The 21,086-nt window shown below is 39.2% G+C and overlaps 3 protein-coding genes across 3 annotated transcripts; 2 read left to right on the top strand and 1 right to left on the bottom strand.

Moving 5' to 3' along the window:
* Nucleotides 1-77: 77 nt before the first annotated feature.
* mospd2 (motile sperm domain containing 2) lies at nt 78-9,545 on the top strand. Its single transcript, XM_079562763.1, has 15 exons — nt 78-343; nt 424-481; nt 867-1,022; nt 1,361-1,447; nt 1,540-1,694; nt 2,393-2,453; nt 2,525-2,563; nt 2,632-2,756; nt 2,852-3,025; nt 6,412-6,533; nt 7,810-7,903; nt 7,974-8,070; nt 8,386-8,506; nt 8,583-8,685; nt 9,029-9,545. Exons 1-15 carry the CDS (start codon nt 314-316, stop codon nt 9,182-9,184), a joined length of 1,578 nt encoding a protein of 525 aa, XP_079418889.1. The 5' UTR covers nt 78-313; the 3' UTR covers nt 9,185-9,545.
* Nucleotides 9,546-11,693: 2,148 nt separating this feature from the next.
* LOC306967890 (ankyrin repeat and SOCS box protein 9-like) lies at nt 11,694-15,080 on the bottom strand. Its single transcript, XM_079563083.1, has 7 exons — nt 14,913-15,080; nt 14,499-14,578; nt 14,300-14,407; nt 13,939-14,089; nt 12,826-12,960; nt 12,482-12,673; nt 11,694-11,893 (listed from the first exon to the last, which is right to left on the bottom strand). Exons 1-7 carry the CDS (start codon nt 14,995-14,997, stop codon nt 11,757-11,759), a joined length of 888 nt encoding a protein of 295 aa, XP_079419209.1. The 5' UTR covers nt 14,998-15,080; the 3' UTR covers nt 11,694-11,756.
* A 1,824-nt stretch (nt 15,081-16,904) lies between these two features.
* Nucleotides 16,905-21,040, top strand: gpr143 (G protein-coupled receptor 143). Its single transcript, XM_079562623.1, has 9 exons — nt 16,905-17,183; nt 17,659-17,768; nt 17,903-17,997; nt 18,325-18,417; nt 18,535-18,644; nt 18,734-18,842; nt 19,578-19,695; nt 19,764-20,019; nt 20,731-21,040. Exons 1-9 carry the CDS (start codon nt 16,928-16,930, stop codon nt 20,832-20,834), a joined length of 1,251 nt encoding a protein of 416 aa, XP_079418749.1. The 5' UTR covers nt 16,905-16,927; the 3' UTR covers nt 20,835-21,040.
* The last annotated feature ends 46 nt before the right edge of the window (nt 21,041-21,086 follow it).

The raw sequence follows: 21,086 nt of genomic DNA, 5'->3' as shown, positions 1-21,086 counted from the left end.
GCGTCAAACCCCAAGCCCGTGCTGTGACCCATAGTCAGAGAAAATGACCTGATTTAGCCTAATCATGCGCGTTTATGTTCTATATTGAAAAATGGTAAACATTCCGAGAATACAACGCGGAACTCCCCCCTTGTTTTTCACTTTTACACACACTAAAACGCGAAGAGGAGTGGCCAAGATTTGAGCCAAAATGGCAGCGCCGGAACGCCAGTTTCACAATTTGCACTGATTCATCCCAGCGTTAGCAGCTCAGGGCTAGCTGCTAGCTGTTCAAGGAACTACCTCGGAGAAGGAAATAGAAGACCAGCGAAACATGGCTGAAGTTGAACAACACGGAGAGCAGGTATCGTCAAGCCCATCAAAACCTATGATCCAAATCTGGCAAATACCCAAAATAACTGTTTTATATAACTGTTTTTACAGGACATTGAAAAGAAGATAGAGGACACGAGAGAAAGATTTAAGAATGAGCTCCTTCAAGGTAACAGCATTTTTAGCAATCAGCTATTACTGTTTTTGTTTTTTAGAAAGTAGATGTAATAACATTGGGATATTTTTTATAAATCGCAAAACGCTTAATAATTGTGAGCTTTTGGCAGGGTTGCATCATCACTTTTGTGCTCATTATGATAAAGTAGCCATAAGCTGCCAAGAAAGCAAACAAGCTAACCAAGCTGAACCTACTCCAGCACGTTCCTGAATCCACATGCTTCTACAAACATTATCTAAATAACATGCATGCAGCATTATAATTATTGCCGTTATATAGACAAATCCCGACCCTACTTTCAATTGCCGGAAATGAAAGTGAACTTTGCACACAATGTCTTCATTACCACCTTATTATGGTCTTGTGATTGTTTTAGAATCGGCTGAGAAGTATGACTCCAGAGACGTGGAAAGACTTCAAACAGACGATGCTCTAGTGGAAGGCTACCTGACATGGAGGCTCTACAATGTTGACGATGCTTTGAAAATGATAGATGAAAGTCTACAGTGGAGAAAGGAGTTTGGCTTGAATGGTATGTATTGGCCCTGCCCTATATTTAATTTTATATGGATTAATATATGTGGGTCAAACCCACTGAAGCTGACATTGCTACATTTTAGATGAGTGAACTTTTAACACTGCTGTCTTTGTGCTGGTGGAGACCGATTAGTATTGAGTGAGAAGTGAACTCTGTGTGCTGGTCAAAGAACAACCTAGTGAACAATTGCCACTGTAAACACTTCCCTGTGAAAATTCCCGGGGCTTTACAACAAACAAATGACATCCTCTCATGTGTTGTAGTATAAGTTTTCAAAAGTAGTCATCTTGTTTGGGTTACTGTCATGACAAAGGCTGTTTCCTGTGCTTCAGATCTTACTGAAAGCAGTATTCCTAAATGGATGTTTGAGACGGGTGCTGTCTATCTCCATGGATATGACAAAGAGGGCAACAAACTGTGTATGTAGATATGTTCCAATTAATATTCATTTTACATTTTAAAACGTACTAATATCTCAACTGTGTGCTAAGATGTTTTACTTTTTTGTTAGTTTGGTTCAAAGTGAAGCTGCATGTGAAGGATGCCAAAACAACCTTAGACAAGAAGAAGTATGTTGCCTTCTGGCTGGAGAGGTATGCCAAGAAGGAGCCTGGCATGCCACTTACTGTTATATTTGACATGACAGAGTCGGGGCTCGGCAATATAGTAAGTCCTGAAAAATTCTGAAATATTGTGTATTCAATTGTGTCTCACCAACAGATTGAGAAAGCCAGTGTGACTAATAAGGACGGTTTTCAAAGATTCGTCATAGCTGTGGTTACTGCTTCAGTAGTATTCACTTTGCAGATTAAAGTAACCTTTAAATCTCTTAGGTCGAATCGAGTGAGTGGACTCTCTATTCCACAGAAACACTGTTAGCTTCTTCCCAGGCGGCATGTGGGAGGGTTTCATTGGCAGTGAACACAAAGCTAGAGTTTGGAACTAGGCTAAAGGACGTTAAAACAAATAAATGGTGTCATTGTTTTGCAGGGATCTTTCTATACCATCTCCATGAAATGCTGAGCCACTGTATGAGGCCAGAACAGGGCTGGTCTGTATGATCTCATTAAAGCTGGGAAGAGAGGTTACTGCATAGCAATGAGTCTTCTAGCCAATTATGGAGCCAAGCCAGGATAGAGCGGCTGTATCCATTGACATATCTGCTGTTTGTCTGCTGCTTCTAATTACCATAGCAGTGACATTGGCATTTATCACACTCAACATTAGGGATAGTTAAAGTCATATTTATATTGGACTGAAAAGAGCAAAAATGACGCAATGTTCATATTGTATATTCATATTGTATATTCATATTGCATGTAAAGATAGTTCATGTAAAAAAAAGTTGTTTTCTTGTGATTCAGGATATGGATTTTGTGAAGTACATCATTAACTGCTTTAAAGTATATTATCCCAAATTTTTATGTAAGTAGCATCCAGTTGATATACCACACTATGTGCGTTTTAGCAAATCTAATATGTCTCGTTTCTCTTAGCCAAGATGATAATTGTGGATATGCCTTGGATAATGAATGGTGAGATGGTGTAAGATTTTATTATTTAATTTTTTGCTTGTACTTATGATTTACATGTTTTATTTCAGCTGCTTGGAAGATTATCAAGTCATGGCTGGGACCCGAGGCCATCAGTAAGCTCAAGTTTGCATCCAAATCTGAAGTCCAGACATTTATAAACCCAGAGTACCTGCCACCTTCCTTGGGTGGAACGGTATGTTAAAATGAAATCCTTCAATTTGATGTCCACACAGACATATTGTGTGATTTGTTGTTTTTGATATTAATATCTTTTGATTTTTGTCCCAGGATCCATTTCAGTATAGTTATCCACCACTCTGTGACGATGACTTCCAAACGCCTATGTGTGAAAATGGCCCAATTATTAGTGAGGAAGAAACTGATGTTAAAGAGACTGAATTGGACGTCAAAGATGCTCTGGAAACCAGCTTCAACTCAGAGGTTGCTGTAAAACCCAAAAAGGTACTTTTCTGTTTATATATTATAATTTATATATTATTTTGATCACAAAACACCATTCAGCATGCTCTGAGGACTAAGTCTCCTGATTTTAGAAACGGTAAGTCTTTTTATTTTTCATGCTAGAGGCAACTAGTTGCATTAGAGACAACACTCGCTCCTCTCAGCAGTTCAGAGGTTATTTTGTCATTTACATAACAGTTCGCCACTGTTGCAATGTTTCCTTCTTAAACAGCATAACATGGCCCTGGTATAGCTAACGGGGTAAAACTCCAGCTAGGTTTCAGCATGAACTGTCAACCACCCACACGCTCCTGTGCCACCAAACTGCACCCTGGTAGAAGTTGGAACTGTGGCTTATGTCAAAGAATCTGCTCGCTCCCTGCAGCGCTCACTTCATAATCTATTTAGCTACTTTTCTAGCCCGGAGCATGCAGGTTTGCATGAGAATAGAGGTGTGGTATTAATAGGATCATCTCAAGAGTGCACAAACCTTTAAAATGTTGTCAAATCTTAAATTTGTCATTTCTTTTCTGACATTTTTGCTGGAGTAATTGGGTAATAGCTCTTATAGGATTTATTTGTGGTTAGTTTTCTGTTTTAGGAAACAATATTTATGATTTGAATGATCCTTCAAAGAGCACAGTGGCCCTCTTGAATTGAACCACCAGTGCGCCCATGTGCCAGCCAACAAAGCTTTTATTGTTGCTACCACACATCAGTCGGCATGCACAACAGATTTAGATTTACAAAGAGTTGCAAAATTGTTAACTCTAGCTCTAATCTTGAGTTGTCGATGTGCTAAATATTTTTCTACTGTGATGATTAAGCTTAATAGAAAGGAAAATCTATACAAAAATCTATACAAAATCTATAGGAAAATCTTGAAAGACCTGTAGGCACATGGCAGCTAAGCTCCAGTAGTGTGAGGTACTAGTGATGTGAGGTACTAGTGATGTGGAGTTTGTTTCATTTTGCTTCGAGTTAAAACCAATCACTCACCAAAGTGAATTGGGTGTTGTCCGTCTTATGTAAACTAATGTTTAAACCAATGAAAAACGTTACGGTGGACGACCAAATCTCATAGAGAAGGAAAATCGTAGCTTCCACATGAAGTTCAGCCGTTGTTATTAATGATTGTAATCTGATTCTATTTTAGATTGTGAAACTGGATAACGTAGCATTTTATTTAGTGCACAATCTAGGGATTAAATTATATTTATCTATTTTTCCCCACCGTGATTTATTTACACTTAAGCGCAAAGGCTATCTTAGCCGGGAGTTAGCAGCTGTGTGATTTGATTCATACGTATCAGTGTCTTCGATGACGGGAACCACAGAGTGATTGGTTCTCCCAGTTCATTCTAGTAGGTCACTCGCTCACACTGAGCCACATATGACTTTGGAGTGCTCTAACTCTTGTTGTGCACAGAAATATTCAACCTCTTTTACCATAGCGTTTGGTGCAGTATCACTCTTAATGTTAGAGTAACCAACGTGACAAAGGAAAAATCATATACTGGCCGATTCGCCGTCTAACGTGTTGAAACGACATCAAATGAGTGAGCGAGTTAATAGAGGTGAATCATGACTCTTGATTCAGTGAAGTTACTAGTTTTGAATGACTCGTTCACAAATCGCATATCACTGAGGTACACCTAAGCCAAAACCAGTGACCGGTCTCTTTTTGTTTTAGTGTCCACATGATACTCTTAATCACATCTTTGTGTTGCACCTGTGAAGCCTGTTTGAATGCATTCCACTGTGCTGTACTCGGATCCACTTTGTCTAAACAAACACGTCGCTTAGCACTGCCGCCGCCCATAACGGTTTCTGCTCTCCTGGATTCCAGCGTGGCCTTGAGGGAGGCTAATTCACTTTCTCTTTGTTTTCAAACAAGGGCTGGAGGTGGTGAGAAGATTTCTGCAGATGGAAGCACAGTTGCACTCATGAGCAATGCCTGAGTTCCTCCTCAACATTTAAATAGTGTTTTTAGCCTAGGACATGTCCACTTTGGACACTAAACATTTCAGTTTAACTACAGAACAAGTTAGCACTAAACTCTTGTGACTTTTTACACTAACTGTGTAAGCACACAGTCCGTTATGCAATATTTATCTTGATGAAACCCAGCTGAACCACAGGCTTCTCTTATGTCTACAGTAGCAATATATTGCAGTATGTTGAACCTCACACCACTACCAGTCTTGTGGGTTAGTGATTTGATCACATTTTATTGACCTTTAGTACTAAGCACTAATGTTTATCAGCAATCATTAACCAACCTGTGCCTTGGTTTATGACACTGAAATCAGCTAAATCCTCAACAGTGCCTTTAACATGTAATGGACACACTCCTTGTCAAAACATTTCACTTTTCTTTAATCCTATTACACTTCTTGAATCATTATACCTCAATCTGTGTGCATCTAAGATAATTTTATTTCAAATTATTTAAAAAAGAAATGGTCCGTTTATTTCAGCTGACTTTGTTTTAGCCATTATTTGATCAATTGTCTTTTCTTTTGATTTGTGTAAATGTTATTCATTGTAGAACCCATCCTTTACAACCACAGCACTGTATATGTATGCACACTGCACTATTTGAAACTTGAACGTTTTCATTTTTCTACTAACATTTTTGCCTCATTTTGTGTTAAAACCTGCTCTTTGAAGGATGAATAAATGGAGACATTTCTTCAGCAGTTGAATTTTCTTGATGTCTTCATTGTGACACTTGGGTGACAGACCATTAAATTACGATGACATGGTGTTTCATATGAGTTAATGACACAGTGCTCTGAGTCACAAATGTCACGTCACATGCAGCACACATTCATCTTTGGCCCCATTCACTGTTGTGCATCCGATTTACTCACTCTTGTTTATAATTATTAATCCTTGTGCCCAATCATTTGTGCATAAAAGCACGTGTCCCACAGCACTGTCCTCTAATACACCACACTTACCCAACCTTTTGTGCAGTGTCAGCTCTTGGTCTTATGGTGTCTCTGGAGCCGGGTCAAAGTTGATGGCTCTGTGCGGATATGAAAGTGCTCACATGACTGACATTCGAAGTGATGTCAGCAGTGTGTCATGTTTCATTGTGAAAAGTCATGTGGGCAGGTTCTCACTGCAGACACCCTGTTTAAAAGTGCTCTTGGATCAATTTAGGACAGTGGTCATGGATGTTCTCTGCATCAGGGGATTTTTCTTTTTAAATGAAAGATTTCATTATGATAAAACTCCACCTTAATCCAATGAATCATTATAAAGTATGAAATTACTCCGCAAATCATCTTTAACCTTTGAAATAATTGAAAGAGCAGTGTGGGTCAGTATGACGCCGTTATCTGCAGTGTGTAATTAAGCTGTATTTGTCGTTTCAGGTGAACTTTTTAGAGGACAGTCTGAGGTCAGAGGAAGTAGAAAAAGGCGGAGACACAAACACCAGAACTAGAGGCGTCAGGAAACCAGAGACCACCTTCAGAGGGCCTCTGCTGGATGTTAGGTATTGTCCAATCCATGAATCACTTCAGCGAGTGATTGTACTGTCACATTTCTGTTGGCTATTGAATTGAGGCTAAAACATTTGGACTATTGGTTACTACTATTAAATTACATGTTTTGCACAGTATACACACATTTTAATTGCTTTTAGGCAAGTGGCTGAAAGCCCAAAGCCATTATTGATGTGTTTGTACCATTATGGTGTAATGGGTCGATCAGTTGTGTGCAGACATTAGAGGTACAACTCAATCAATTGTTCATTGACTTGTAAGGTGGTGCCTGTGTTAATTATTAACAGGGCTACAGTAATGAGGGTGAGAGTTTTTAGACTCTACTGCTCCTGTCACACACTGAGCATCATATGTACTAAATGTGCATATCTCAGAGAATGAGCAATATAATAAGATGCCCAAAGTCTTAGCATTCAAGCCGTCCATATTCATCCACACATGGTCATATAGTGTCCGCAGAGCTCTGTTCCAAAAGACTAATGGCTTTGATGTGTGGATTTTCTCTGCTGTCGGCTGTGAGTTCCAGTGATAAACAGATTTAAATGAGCCTTAAATGCAATTATGTTTGGGAACTGCGTTTGCTTTAATTCTGGACTGGGGGCTTTAGCAGAAAGAGAGGGGCTTTGATCCAAAGGTTTGGAGAGCCTAGAGACTCACTGTGAGCTCCAGCACTAGCCGGCCTCTACAGCTGTTTAACCAACACACAAGCACATAGAAACTCACAGAAATATGTTAGTCCTTGTCAGGTTTTTTTTTTACTTGAATCAGAGCCATGAGACATGCGCTGTATTTGTTTATTCTAGGGTTGAGTCATACACATTCAATGAAATAGCGTAAAAAATACAGACAAGGCATAGTGTTGCAAATATGGTTACAGTTGCATTTAAAAGGGTTATTGTGGAGGATATGGCCTCAAGATTTGGGGCCAAACTGTGACCTAGAATTGTGTTGTAGGCCAAACGTAAGCACCGTGTCTAACAAAGTTCAATAAACAAGGTATAATGCTTTCCATTGTTGAATATGTTTACTTCCTTACCGATTATCTCCTTATTTGTTTTGAGTCACATTCTAAGATGGATAATCCTGTATTTGAAATACTAATTGTCAGACATTAGACATCCTTTGTTTGTCTACGATGCTGCATGGCGTAAACATTGCTTTATGCAGTGTTAACAGAAAATCATGTTCCAAGATTCATTTTAAGATAAATGTGTTGGCATGTCTGTTCCTAATTGTGTCATAGTTTGTTTTGCTTTTTCCCCACAGTCCTGCAGAGGAGCTCAGTTTTGGTTCAGGGGACACAGAAAAAAAAAGCCTCATTATTCTGAGCAATGTGACCAAAAACCAAGTGGCCTTTAAGGTGAGTGTCGAAGCTCTTTTAGGTTTCAAATCCTCGGGACATAATTCTGACCTGGATCCTTTTATGCCAGGTGCGCACAACTGCCCCTGAGAAGTACAGAGTGAAGCCCAGCAGCAGCAGCTGTGAGCCTGGCGCATCAGTGGAGATAGTGGTGTCCTTACATGGAGGTACGGATCTTAACATAATAATGCATTTAGGATATAATCTATGAGCTTCCTCAACTGCACGCAGCCATTTTTTTTACATATATATATTTCAAGACTGGTGATTCAAGCTGTGTGACTTAAAACACATAATTCCCTTAGAGCACCAAAGTGTCAACACTTTAATATGATCTGCTACTTTTGGCTCTGTATTCTCAACATTGCAAAGGCTTTATTTCAAGTTGTTTTTTTTACCTATAATACCTTATGGTCAGTGATGGGATTATTTTCTTGTGTTTTAGTACTATGAACAAACCAATGTTTCCTCTTTCTTTGCAGGATCCCAGGCCTCCCCTCAGGACAGATTTCTCATTATGGCTGCTGAGATGGACAGTGCAACTTCGCAAGAACTTCCACAGTTTTGGAGAGAAGTGCAAAAATCTAAGATCATGGAGCACAGGTACAGCGCCTTTTTTAGTTCATTTCAAATTTCAGTGCTACGAGTAAGACATATCTCAATCTTTTTTGGTCTAAAGGTTGCGCTGTCAAGTTCTGGAGAGTTTTAAGTCACCAGTTATGCCTCGCAGAGACACCCTAGTTGAGACCATAAGTGGAGTAGAGCCGGAGTTTGGCACAACGGTATGTCGGACACACTGTCTTTTTGCACATGTTTGACATGGACTAATGGGCAATTGAATATAAGTGGATTTCTTTCTATACCTCAAAATTATGCATGCAGGCTTTGGATGACAGCCTTTTAACTAACGCAGCAGTAAGTACGTAGTGTAGCTCTGGCATGTAGATAGTTTTATGATAATTATTTGGCTTTCATACAGCTGACATATACATTTATTAGTGGTTGACTGTAGTTACCCTTTATAAAGAAAGTACTGTATTACCTTGCCAAAAAATGCACTCTTATCATCATTATCTCTTTCATGCACTTTCTGTGAGTTAATGCAATATTTCTTTCTTCCCTCAGCTCATGAGAATGATGGCAGCCAACCAGCGGATGGAGCTGAAGTTGAACTCGTGTCTATGGGTGCAGAAGGTGCTGGTGGGGCTGGTGTTGATCCTAGTGGTTTTGAACCTGCTCTGTCTGCACCTGCTGGGAACGGGGCCGCAGCGGCCATCTTGACCTCTGTTAAATTACGGTCAAGTTTGTTCAAAGTTAGAGGGTCTAGGGTGAGAGCCACCTGAAAGAAGGCTGTCCTGTCTTGGGACAACTCGAACTCTATGCCCTTCACTCTCCACGGGCTGTTGCCATAGTGAGGAGGACCGGAGGGACAAGTGAGTTGTTGTGGAGTTACCGCGCCGAGATTTGCCTTTTCAGGCAATTGAGCGTTGATTGACGACCTGACATTGTGAAATCATTAAGCTATTTTCTGTGAGGGACCAAAACTGCCAAAAAAATGAATAAAAATAAATATAGAAATAAGTGATTGTATTTACAATGTTATATACTTTATGATAAAACTATATATAAATAAATGCAGAATTCTAGGATTAAATTATTTGTTTTTATTTGCACAAGTTTATGCTTTATTATATATATTTTTATATATATATATATTTAATCTATTTAAAGTTTCTGTGTTTCCACTTTTTTCTTTTTATTATAAGATCGTTTTTATTTTTCCATTCATTGTTTTTGCAGTTTTTGTCCCCCATTCTTAAGTCTAATCAAAGAAGGTAAATGTATTTGTATCAAATGTCACATGGAGTTCCAAAGTTTAGCTATTTTTGCAATTCTATTGTATACTGTTTTTATTACGCAAACTACAGTGCAAAAATAAACCGTTTTATATAGTGGTGGACTTCAGAGTCATTTGAACTGATACCACTGATGTGCATCACTTTCATAAACACTCATTAGTACAGTGGTGTCTAATTGAAAACAATGCCGTGTCCGACCTTACCAAACCTCTCCACATCAAAACCAAGCACCCTCAGGAGATCACCATCCACAATCTTCTCCAGTTGTTTTAATTATCCAGACTCCAGCTAACTAAAAATACCAAAGCAATTACTGCGGAGTGCAAGGACGTGGCACAGCCCACTTGTAGCTTAGTGAGAAGAAGCTGTATCTATAACAAGATCCTACACAGAGCAACGAGGATGTGAATAAAAAAACATGTTTTTTATTTATGCACTCATCAGCTGTTGGGTGTCTGCTTTCATGACTGATCACAGTGGGTGGTGGTGTTCACAATTAGCGGCTAATTAGAATGACTTAAGCCAGTAGCCATGAGAGGCAATTGAACTTGAAGAAATGATAGTGAAAGTTTTTGGCCTGTTTGATCCACAGCACTTTTCTTATTTTGTATTGGCTACGCAACTATGGGTCTAAGGTGGGCTTTCTGGGAAATTTACATTGACTAAATCATGGATGTCTTTGGGCAGTGAGAGAAAACATGAACCATTACCTTTATTTAACCTCGGAATAGTATGCAGACATGGGAAGAACTTGAAATGCTGGGAATTAAACTTCAGACCTTTAGGTTTTTTACTGCATCCTTTCTACATGTAAATACAGACTCTAGTTTTGTCTTTGGTCATGAATGTTTCAAGTTGCACCACAGTAATGTATTTCAGGAAGTACCAACTAGAGGCTCCAAGCAAGTCAGACAACAGCTACCAGTAATGCACGGCACACTGACAAGAAAAATAATTCAATTGTGTCTATTCCCTGAAAGACTTGTCTCACCCGATTGTTCACATATTACAATTACAGGCTGCCGCATATTGTACATCTTTACAGGCTGCGTTGGAAGTAAAACCACCTCGATGTTCATTGATTTAGCAGAAAAGGTGGTAAAAATCGGGGCAATGTTCGAAATGGAGCAATGATTTTGTTGAAATGACAAAATAGGATCAATGGATTTTAATGGACATCACATAAATAGAATAAAATTCAGCTTTGATTGAGAACTACACGTCTGTAATATTGCTAACAGGATGACTTGGCTTGGTTGGAATAGCTTTAAATGTGTTGTCTGCAGTTATTTTCCTCTGATACTATGAGAAAGCATCAGTGATTGGTTGTAAGCGCAGGCAGCCACTGCGGCCAAAGGTCGTTGAGTCTATGTGGAGCTGTTCTTCAGGCTTGATTACCACAGAGACACCTAAGGGCCTTACATGCAGTATTCATAGAAGCTGTGTGAAGGAAACCATTGAGAGAATCAGTCGCAATTGTGTGCCTCCCAAAAGTTGCATTCTGAGGCAATGGTTTTGTCAACTTCCTTTTGTGCTTGCAACATGAATTTTTTGCTTTATCATCCAGTTTATGTTTGGGTTTTTTGGGGGGGAGCAGACTGTTAAATATTTATTATTTATTCCCCTAAACTCTGCTGTTTCCCTTGTGTGGAAAGCTCTCACATCAACATTAGCATATCAAACTTGAACGCATCCTCTGTACATCTAAAAACAAACCAACACAAGTTTAGTCTACGCTTATTGCTGATATAATGCAGTGCATGATGCTCCTCTTGAGAAATGCATAACCAGTATATAGTGATACTGTATGAAATGTTGATTTTAGTCACATTTGTACCAGCATTACAACTACTGAACATGCAGTAGTTTTAGCTTAACAGAGATGCAGTACTGGTAGTGGATATAGTGTGTATTGTAATGCTGCACAATTTCGCCCCCTGTTGACCTTAGAATGAAATGCAGTTCGGGTGTGAGGTCTTGTAATGTGATTTAACTCAGCTTGGCTCGGATTGGTGGATGAGGTAGCGCTTAAGTTCATTGGGAAGGTTTAGGTCATGGATTTTGCTCAGTCTGTTCTTGCCCATGGTTCTCCTGATGCTCTCACGGCAAAGCTTCATCAAGGTGCACTTTTCTGTACAAACAGGAGATGCTTTTGATTATATATTACAACCGCAGTACAAATAAATTAAACAAGAATTGATCATTATTGTAAAATCAGTACATGAGTGGTTCTCAAACTTTTCAACTTAAATGCATTACTACAACATCAATGGAATTATCTCTAATTATGATTAGTAAAGACTAGAATTGAAAATGACCCTGAGTACCACTTTTTTTTTTCCTGAAAAGAAAGTGAAACTGAATACTATTTGAATTTTAATCTGATATGAAAGCTATTTTTAAAAATGCATACAATGAAAGGTATGTGTTTGGTGCTTGAACTTTTAAATAGGAGTTTTAGTTGACCACTTGACTACTAGCAAAATCAATCTTAAGTACCTCCAAGGTAGTAAAAAAGGGAACAATGTCAGGAACTACTGGCCAATGAAAGTGCAGTATTAGAAGCATAATTGTATACTAAGATAAAGTAAATACTCACCATAGACATTTTAATGGATTAATTCTTACTAAGCTTCATCTATTTTCTGAAGTTTAACGATATAAATCTACAGATAATGCACTGACAGAGTGAATACAGAGTGACACGAAAAAGGAATACCTCCTACTTGTTTTAGCAGTTGGGCCACTCGGCTGTGGCGAGGTGCGAGCTCCACCGGCAGTGTGCCTCGGGTGTCTCTGAGGTTGTGATCCGCCCCATATTCCAGCAGAGTGGACACTATCTCAGGGCAGGACAGACGAGCCGCTGTGTGCAGAGCCGACTCACCGCTGACCATGTTGTTTACATTAGCCCCTGAAGGAGATGACAGGAGCTTAGAGCAACTCAGCTCCACAAAGCACAGAAAAACACTTTTGTGAGTTACTAGTTCTACACTGATACCGTAAGCCAAAAAAAAAAAAAAAGTAGGTTTTGGAGAGGTCAGTGAAATGAGAAAGTCTTCGTACCGAGTTGGAGCAGTTTTCTGACAGTGCTCAGTTGCTGATGCTTGCATGCAATGTTGAGCGGAGAGCCTGTGTGGTCAATGTGCTGGTCCACATCTGCACCAAACTGGACGAGTTGCTCTATGCATTCCCAGTGATCTGCAGACGGAAAGCATGTCCATGACTACATATATTACCTATATTATTCCCTCATCATGTGGAACGGTGTATGATTTTTCACTAAACCAACAAGAATTGCTGCACAAGTTGTAATCACTTAAATTCCAAATATTATGCTTGCTTTGAGCAGGTTTGAAGACTTTACATTAATGCATTTATTAGTTCTGTATTTCACGTATGCAGTATTACATGATATATCTGACTTGTGTTGTTCCCTTGTTTAAGCAACATTGCCTGGTGATGGGGTATTATTTACAGCTAAACAGATTAACTAGACAGCAACGGTATAAAACAACACTTAAGAGATTAAATGTTGACTGTCACCTTCAGTGTTGGGGGTAACGTATTACAAAATTTACAGAAATATATTACTTTTTCAGTAACTGAGGAATATAACATATTACTTACAGAAATACAGAAATATAAGCCATTAAAATTCAAGCAACTCGAGCTACAAGTGCCAAAAGATGCCGAACTTCCCCCAAATAAAATGCGGCACCAAATCAAATTGAACACTGGCTTATAAGACCTGCAGTTGCGTGTAGCTAATGTCGTCAAAACAAAACACCAGAGAACGGGGATAGCAAAGGAAAAGGAGATCTTTGACTGCACTTTTGCTCTGTGGCATATTACTATTTTCATATTATATTTTGCCAAAAGTAACTCAGAAGTAACTAAGAAGTACTATTAATATAGAATATATTACAATCTGACAACACCTTGCCAAAACACTGGTCACCTTATATTTGTAAACTACAAAAAACATTCATTAATTCCTTGCATTGAACCCACTGTAAATAAGCATCCTAATGTAATGCTATTGTAATAATGTAATCCTAATGTAGTCTAACGCCAATGTATTTGCCATTACTTTTGTACATAGGATTTTTTTGTTTGCTTTCTAACAATATTCCCTTCACCACTGGAGAAGGTAACAATATGAAAGAGCATCGTGACCTTTAGCGGCTGCCCTGTGTATGGGAGAGCTGGCCAGGCTGGTGCCATTAGGAGCGGCCCCACGCTGCAGCAGGAGAGATACACAAGCCCCATGACCCCTGGCACACGCCTCTGCCAGGGCTGTCTGTCCATGCACTGTTGGACGGTCGATCTGCTCAGACATTAAAACACAAAGAATTCAACATAAGATAGATGGAGAAAAAACTGCAGAGGAAGATTATTAAACATTGCTACACAGCGTTACAGGTTTACTTATTGCCAGGAAGTTAATTTTTTGCCCAAGTGTTCTTTTGCAGTTAAAAAGTTAAATCTAGCACTAATTTATCCTGGGAAAGTGAGACATCAATACTGTCTTACTGACATTTGCTCCGTTTTCCAGCAGAAGTTTGGCACAAGCAGTATGTCCTTGTGTGCAGGCGGCATGTAGAGCAGACACACAGTCCTGAGTGCAGAGATTCACACTTAAACCCTGTTGAAAAAACACAACGGACCAAAATTCTATTAGATTTGAGATTATAGACAGTGAATCATACAGATTGGTGGGAGTTTATAAAAGTTACCTGAGAAATGAGCTTCCGAAGTGAGAGGATATGACCATTAAAGGCCGCATCATGCATCGCGGACCAGTCTGATTCATAATCTTGTCACACACAGAAATATTTAAACGTTATTAGGCTTACAACTTGAGTCTTCATACTCAGTCTTCTCATATTTTTCACTGGAAATTTGTTGAGGGGGAAAAAAGTAGTCGGTGGTATTGGGAAATACCAATTGGGAAATACCAATTTACCAATACCAATACCAATACTATCTTACTATTCCCAATAGTAAGATAGTATTGGGAAACACCAATGCCACGGGAAATGTAGCTGAAGTAGCTGGAGTTGCTGAAGTATTAGTAATAGCTGTAGTTGTACAAGTAAGATAGTATTTATACAATATATCGTGCATTTCCTTACATAGATTCTACTCACCGCTCATCAGCGGGCTAGAGAAGAATACAGCATTCCCACTCGGGCGAGTTGTATCATGCTGCGTTTCTTTGTCTCGCTCAGACATAGTTGATGATGGACTCCCCAAATCCTCTTCACGACCCAGTGGTTTAGCTTCATAAACAGAACTGTGCTGGCTGATATTTAACAGGCTGACAAAACAAAACCTGTGGCAACTTTGGTGCTGTGATGTCACTTCCCATTAGGCAAAGTGAGTGTGAGGAGAAAACAGGTTAGGTGAGACGTATGGGACTGTTCAGAGGTACCTTTGGAGCAGGTCTGTCATTTGACACAGAAGATCCACGCCCGCGATCCGAGACAGACAGTTGGAACTTGGAAGTGGGACACAACTATAACTAAGAGAAATGTTGAAAGCTGGCTCACAAATAATATCAGAAATATTAAAAGTACTGAAAATCTCTCCTGAAGTAAAATGATTTGACAAAAGTCAATAACATTTGTGTTAAATTGATTACATTAGAAAGATTTAACATAGTTTTACTACTGCAAGTTCTGATGCTTCTGTGTGAAATCACAAACTTTATGTCAAGGGTGTTACTAAAACATAATAGCCGATGCAAAAATAGTTTTTGATATTTTTGCCAGAAGACTTCTACGTGATTACTACTACTACAATTACAACTACAGCTACTGTTACTACTAAAATGCCTACTGCTCACTTTGCACACAAATAATATTTTTGTATGCAAAACAACACATTTGAGTACTTGTTCTCTTTCCCCCCTTTTCCCTCTTCCAAAAATAAAATTGTAGTGTTCTTGACAATTTCTTGTTATATATAATTATATAATCAATCAATCAATAAATATATTTATCTTGTTGATACATTATTCAGAAATTGAACAAGACTGTAATTTTCTTTCCATCAAAAAGTGCTCCGCGTGGAGTGCTGTATTTGTATTAACCAGTAGAGGGCAGCATTACATAGCATATGCACAGAGTACCAGAGCAGCCAGTCAATGGAGCACAGTGCTCCTGTGGGGGTAGTTAATCTCTGGCAGCCACTGACCTGCAATGCAAATGACTTTATGCCTTGTCATAGTAAGTGCACGTGGATTTAAATACCATTGTAGAAACTTACTGAATGCCTTTTTTGTTTGAAAAAAAGAAAGCTTTTGCAGCTTTGTTTTTGCACATAAATCTGTGCCAAACATACACCACATTTTTCAGATCTCATTCCAGGCATTTACTAAACAAAGCATCATTTTCTGACCTGTAGCAGGAGAATGACGAAAAAGGCTTGTGCATCAGAAAACATTGGAAATTTGGACCCATAATGGAGAAATATATTCCATGACAAATACAAGTAGAATGTGTTTGCTGTATCCCTTAAATCACATTTTACTTTTAATTTTAAAGTGCATAAGAGATGTTTAATTCAATAACTTTAACGAACCACTATGTGCGTTTTAATCAAAGCCAATGGTGCACTGTGGTTGCATTTATTCCCCTAAGAGCTGAAACTTTCTGTATTATGATTCTCAAAAGCCAAATGATGCATCTTGACAATTGCTGTTCATTCTAGCTGTAGCCTACAGGCCTATGTCCAAGTCTTATGTTCACTCAGGGGCAGATCGCTGCAGCAGAGAAAGCAATACGATATCTAAATCATTGCAGCTATGAAGATTTCTATTCAAGTCATTGATAAAGGTGTGATGTTGAATAAAGTCCGTGCGAAAGGTCTTACCAAGGTAGACTACCATTATTTCCTTTATCTTGTAGTAGAGACAGAGTAACAGACAAACCTTCCCAATAAAATTCCCCAAATTATTAGCGCACAACTTTTCACACAACAGCGCTTTGTCATTGTCTGGGCCAGTTAAGCTACAGGGATTAAATAGAAGCACATGATGATTCAGCCCCGTGATTTCTCAGAGTTAGGTCATGGACCCAACGCTGTTCCTATCCCCTCTTATCCTTTTCTTCCCTCTCTGACGGGGTAGCCCACTTTCGGTCCAGGCCGTGGTGCGTGCGTGATGGCGTCCCCCAGATTGGAGACGTTCTGCTGCCCGAACCGGGACGCCGCGACCGACTTTGTGGTGACTTTCCAACCTGTCCTCTTCGGAGCATTAACTTTAGGAAGCGCGGCGTTCAGCCTTGTTTTTGCTATTTTACAAATTCTGCCTAAACGGAAAGGATACAGACGACTGGGGCAGTATCCTGTGCCCAGGCCTGCGTCCTCGTCAAGAATCCTCCTGATCATCAGCGTCTGTGACATTCTGGGATGCGCAGGTAACCCGCAAACTCTTGTTAGCGTAGATTTAGCTCACTCAGCTAACATCAGCTACTAAGTCAAGAAATACTCCCAACATGTGGGTTTGATTATGTTTTTATCCCTTTCCCTTCCCAGATGTTTGCTTCATTAATAATGATAATAATAATAAACATAAACACAATAATAACAACAATAATAATAATAATAATAATCATAATAATCATAATAAATATAATAATGATATGTATGTTTGAGATGCAATTTCCTGTTTAGATATTCAAGTTTGATTTTTGTTTTCTTTTTTAATTATTACCTACAACAGTTGGTAGTAGCCAAGTCCCATGCCTGATTCTTAATAGTAACCACATCTCTTTCATTCTTTTATCTGCTCCATCAATAGCTCTTGCAGTGAAGGAGTTTGCCTGCAAGCGAGCATCTGCAGTTCTGCAGGTTACAAGTCTGTGTGACCATGTGATTGGCTTTGTCCTGCAGGTATTATAATAAGGTCATCCATTTGGCTGGGTGCACCCAATGTCATTGAAGAGATCTCTGTGGCCAACAACACTGAAGTGTGGCCGGAGGTCTTCTGCGTGGGCAGCGCTGTATGTATAACAATAATCTCTCATTAAGCCTTATTAAGCCTTAAACTTTATAGGCTACAGTGGGCATTTATAACTTTTAAGTGTCTGACAATGTGACTGACTGTTAATTTTCCAATCCTATTCCTTCCTCACAGATGTGGATACAGTTGTTCTTTAGCGCCTCTTTTTGGTGGACGTTTTGCTATGCTGTTGACGTCTTCCTGGTAGTGAAAACTTCCGCCGGGATCAGGTGCAATTATATTCATTATCACCCCCAGTATCACATTCTATAAAAAGAAATCACACAGATCCTACTATTGTTCTCTTGCTCATTTAGACAAGTGTAACTCAAAATGAACACCTTTTGTACTCCAACACATTCCTCCATCCGAAAAGGGGGATTGTTATAGTAAATAGTGATAAAACTTTGCTTTGCGTATGACCTATTATTCTAGCTATTACTTTTGCACCTAAGGGAACATTTGCCTCATACAAAGCATTTGTTCAGCCGGTCCAAACCAAAATGCATTCTCAAGTGTTGTGAACTTTGTCTCATGACTTGTTCTTTTTCCTTCAGCACCATTATCCTGTATCACATGATCACGTGGGGTCTGGCTGCGCTGCTTTGTGTCGAAGGTGTGGCAATGCTCTACTACCCATCAATCTCAGAGTAAGCCAAAAGCAGCACACAAAATAGTGATATTATGTATTAGTTGTGCTTGATGAAATGACCCCGTGTCAAATATTTCCTGCACGATGCTGCATCGCAATTGTTGCTTTCTTACAGCTGTGAGCAGGGCCTGCAGCATGCCGTGCCACACTACGTCACAACTTACGCACCGATGTTGCTGGTCCTCATAGTCAACCCAGTGTTTTTTAACAGGACAATATCAGCTGGTAGGTTCATTCATCAGCACCTTTATTCCTGATTCACCAATATCGACAGTATGCAGAGTGTTTTTATTTTGTCTTTCCTTCCCACCTAGTCACTTCATTGCTGAAAGGCAGGCAAGGAATCTACACAGAGAATGAGAGGCGGCTTGCCAATGACATCAAAATGCGCTTTTTCAAAATAATGCTGGTTTTCTTCATATGGTAAGAAAATGATTTTTAAAAGTGACTGGTGGATGACCATAATGTTGCAAGTGTGCAGTCATCATACTGGAAAAGAAGTCCATATGAAATTTGTTTATCAAAGTCATAGAGGTGATGTCCAGTAATGTGAACAAGGGAATGATTTAATTAGTTGTGATTGACATGGTACAGTATGATGACAATAAGAATGCAACTACAGCTAGTAAAAGTACTATACTAAAAGCAGTCTACACTATTTTACCCATAGTTTGGTTTAGAAGCTCATTCTAATTATTTCTGTCCAAATGCTAAAATAGCTCTCATCTCAACCCAATGGAACAAGGGTGATGTTACAGGAAATAATTATAAGGATGTATTATAGAAAATAAAAAACTCAAAGCAGTTCATTCCGCCTCATAACTACACCCTCACCATTGTGTAATTGTATAAGCGTAATTCTTCTATGTTTATCGAGTGATTCATTACTTTGGTGTAACATTATCAACAATGCTACTATAAGTTGTTCCATTTTTCAATGAAAAGCTGATCTAAGATTTTAAAGTGGCTCTCACAAGACACATGAACAACAGCACGTGAAAATCCAGAGCTCATTTTCTCCACATGGTTGTCTTGAGATCTTTCCAGATTACAAGTATTTGCCTTCTTGCCTTTCACAGCTGAAGCCAGTTGAAAGGCTTCAGGCCAGTGCCATAATGATCCGATGCTCTGTGTGTTGTGTGTCCTGTGGTGTTTCAGCTGGGTGCCCAATATCATCAATGAGAGTCTGCTCTTCTACCTGGAGATGCAGTCTGACATCAACAACAGCAGTTTAAGAAATATTCGGAATGCAGCCCTGATCACATGGTTTATAATGGTCAGAGACTCTAAATCTGAATAATAATAATTAGCCACCCTTTCACTAACATCATTCTGCCTTTGCAGGGTATCCTAAATCCTATGCAGGCCTTTCTCAATACTCTGGCCTTTCACGGATGGACGGGTTTCCACATTGACCTGAGCATGCAGAGGAGGAGAGAGCTGACTTGGGACTCAGTCTCTACCTCAGTACCCAACACAGCAGGCCCTAACACTGTCGGAGGCGCCACGCTGCTGTATCAGAGCCATGTGCAAGACGTGAAGAGGAGCCTGCTCAATAATGGGCAGTACCAGTCCGATGCCGCCAGTGTGCTGTCAGAAGGTAACTGGACTCTCAGTGTTGGGAACAGCTCTCCTGTGTATCAGGGCTGGTGAAACAGCAACAGCTGGACATTTATTATAAGACACTCTCCTCATGAAAGAAAATCCTCAAAATACCCACTGAAGACTATATCAAACGTGTGTGATGACGTCTTTAATTGTTTAAGTTTTATAATTTGGCTCTCACAATTTGGCAACTAATTTCTACCAATCAATTATGTCGAGTCTAAATGGAACACTAAAAGCAACTACATGCTATGAGACAATTCATTTCTTTGAAATCTCTCTAATATAGAAAAATTCATTTAGATTAGAGACTGAATTTTGCATTAGAACCCTATGTAGATTAGAAAGGATGCACAAGTAAATGATCTTTTTATATTGGAATGTAGCATAACAAGGCTATGTCAATGTATTAATGTCAACATTTAAATGTATTTTGGGATGACTTTGTAAAGTTGTTTTGTTTGTTTTTTTACTGTTTTGTAGTAAATACTTTATTATGTGTGTTTTCTGTAAACCATTAGAAATAAAGCTATCACTTCAAAACAAAGTTTCCCAATGGATTTCTGACTTAATGTGAATGAAACATGTTGGTTGAAGTCCCAAAATACATTTTTAAATGTCATGAAATGGCAAACTGTATGATAGGCAGCTTAAGTCACTCCTCAACCAGTAATTTGCCCCTATCTCTTGTCTTTGTCTTGGCTAGGTTCAGAGTCTAGTACAATTGAAATCCACATTTCCAGTGAGCTACGAGACTATGAAGACATAGATGCTGATGGAGAATCCCTGGGGACTTCTGTAAGGCATTAGCAGGGTCCATCCCAGCCTCGGTCTGTCTGTGTGCCTCGTGTTCTGCTTATAGGGTCATCACATTATAGCCTTCATTAGTTTGTTGCAAAGAATCAAATGCACTTTTGATTGGAAGTCATTTCTTTCTGCAGAGTTCTCCATTTCCTCTTTAAGCTCCATTAGCTGAACATTCAGTCTTTCATATCAGCAAGTTAGAAATTTCAACTTTTTTCTTTTGGTTTACTAAACTATTTTAATTATCAATCTGGTTCA

The sequence above is a fragment of the Gobius niger genome, assembly GCF_951799975.1.
Source record: "Gobius niger genome assembly, chromosome: 9".
Taxonomy (NCBI): Eukaryota; Metazoa; Chordata; class Actinopteri; order Gobiiformes; family Gobiidae; genus Gobius; species Gobius niger.
Note: the sequence above shows the minus strand (reverse complement) of the source record. Positions and strands in the feature narration are given on the sequence as shown.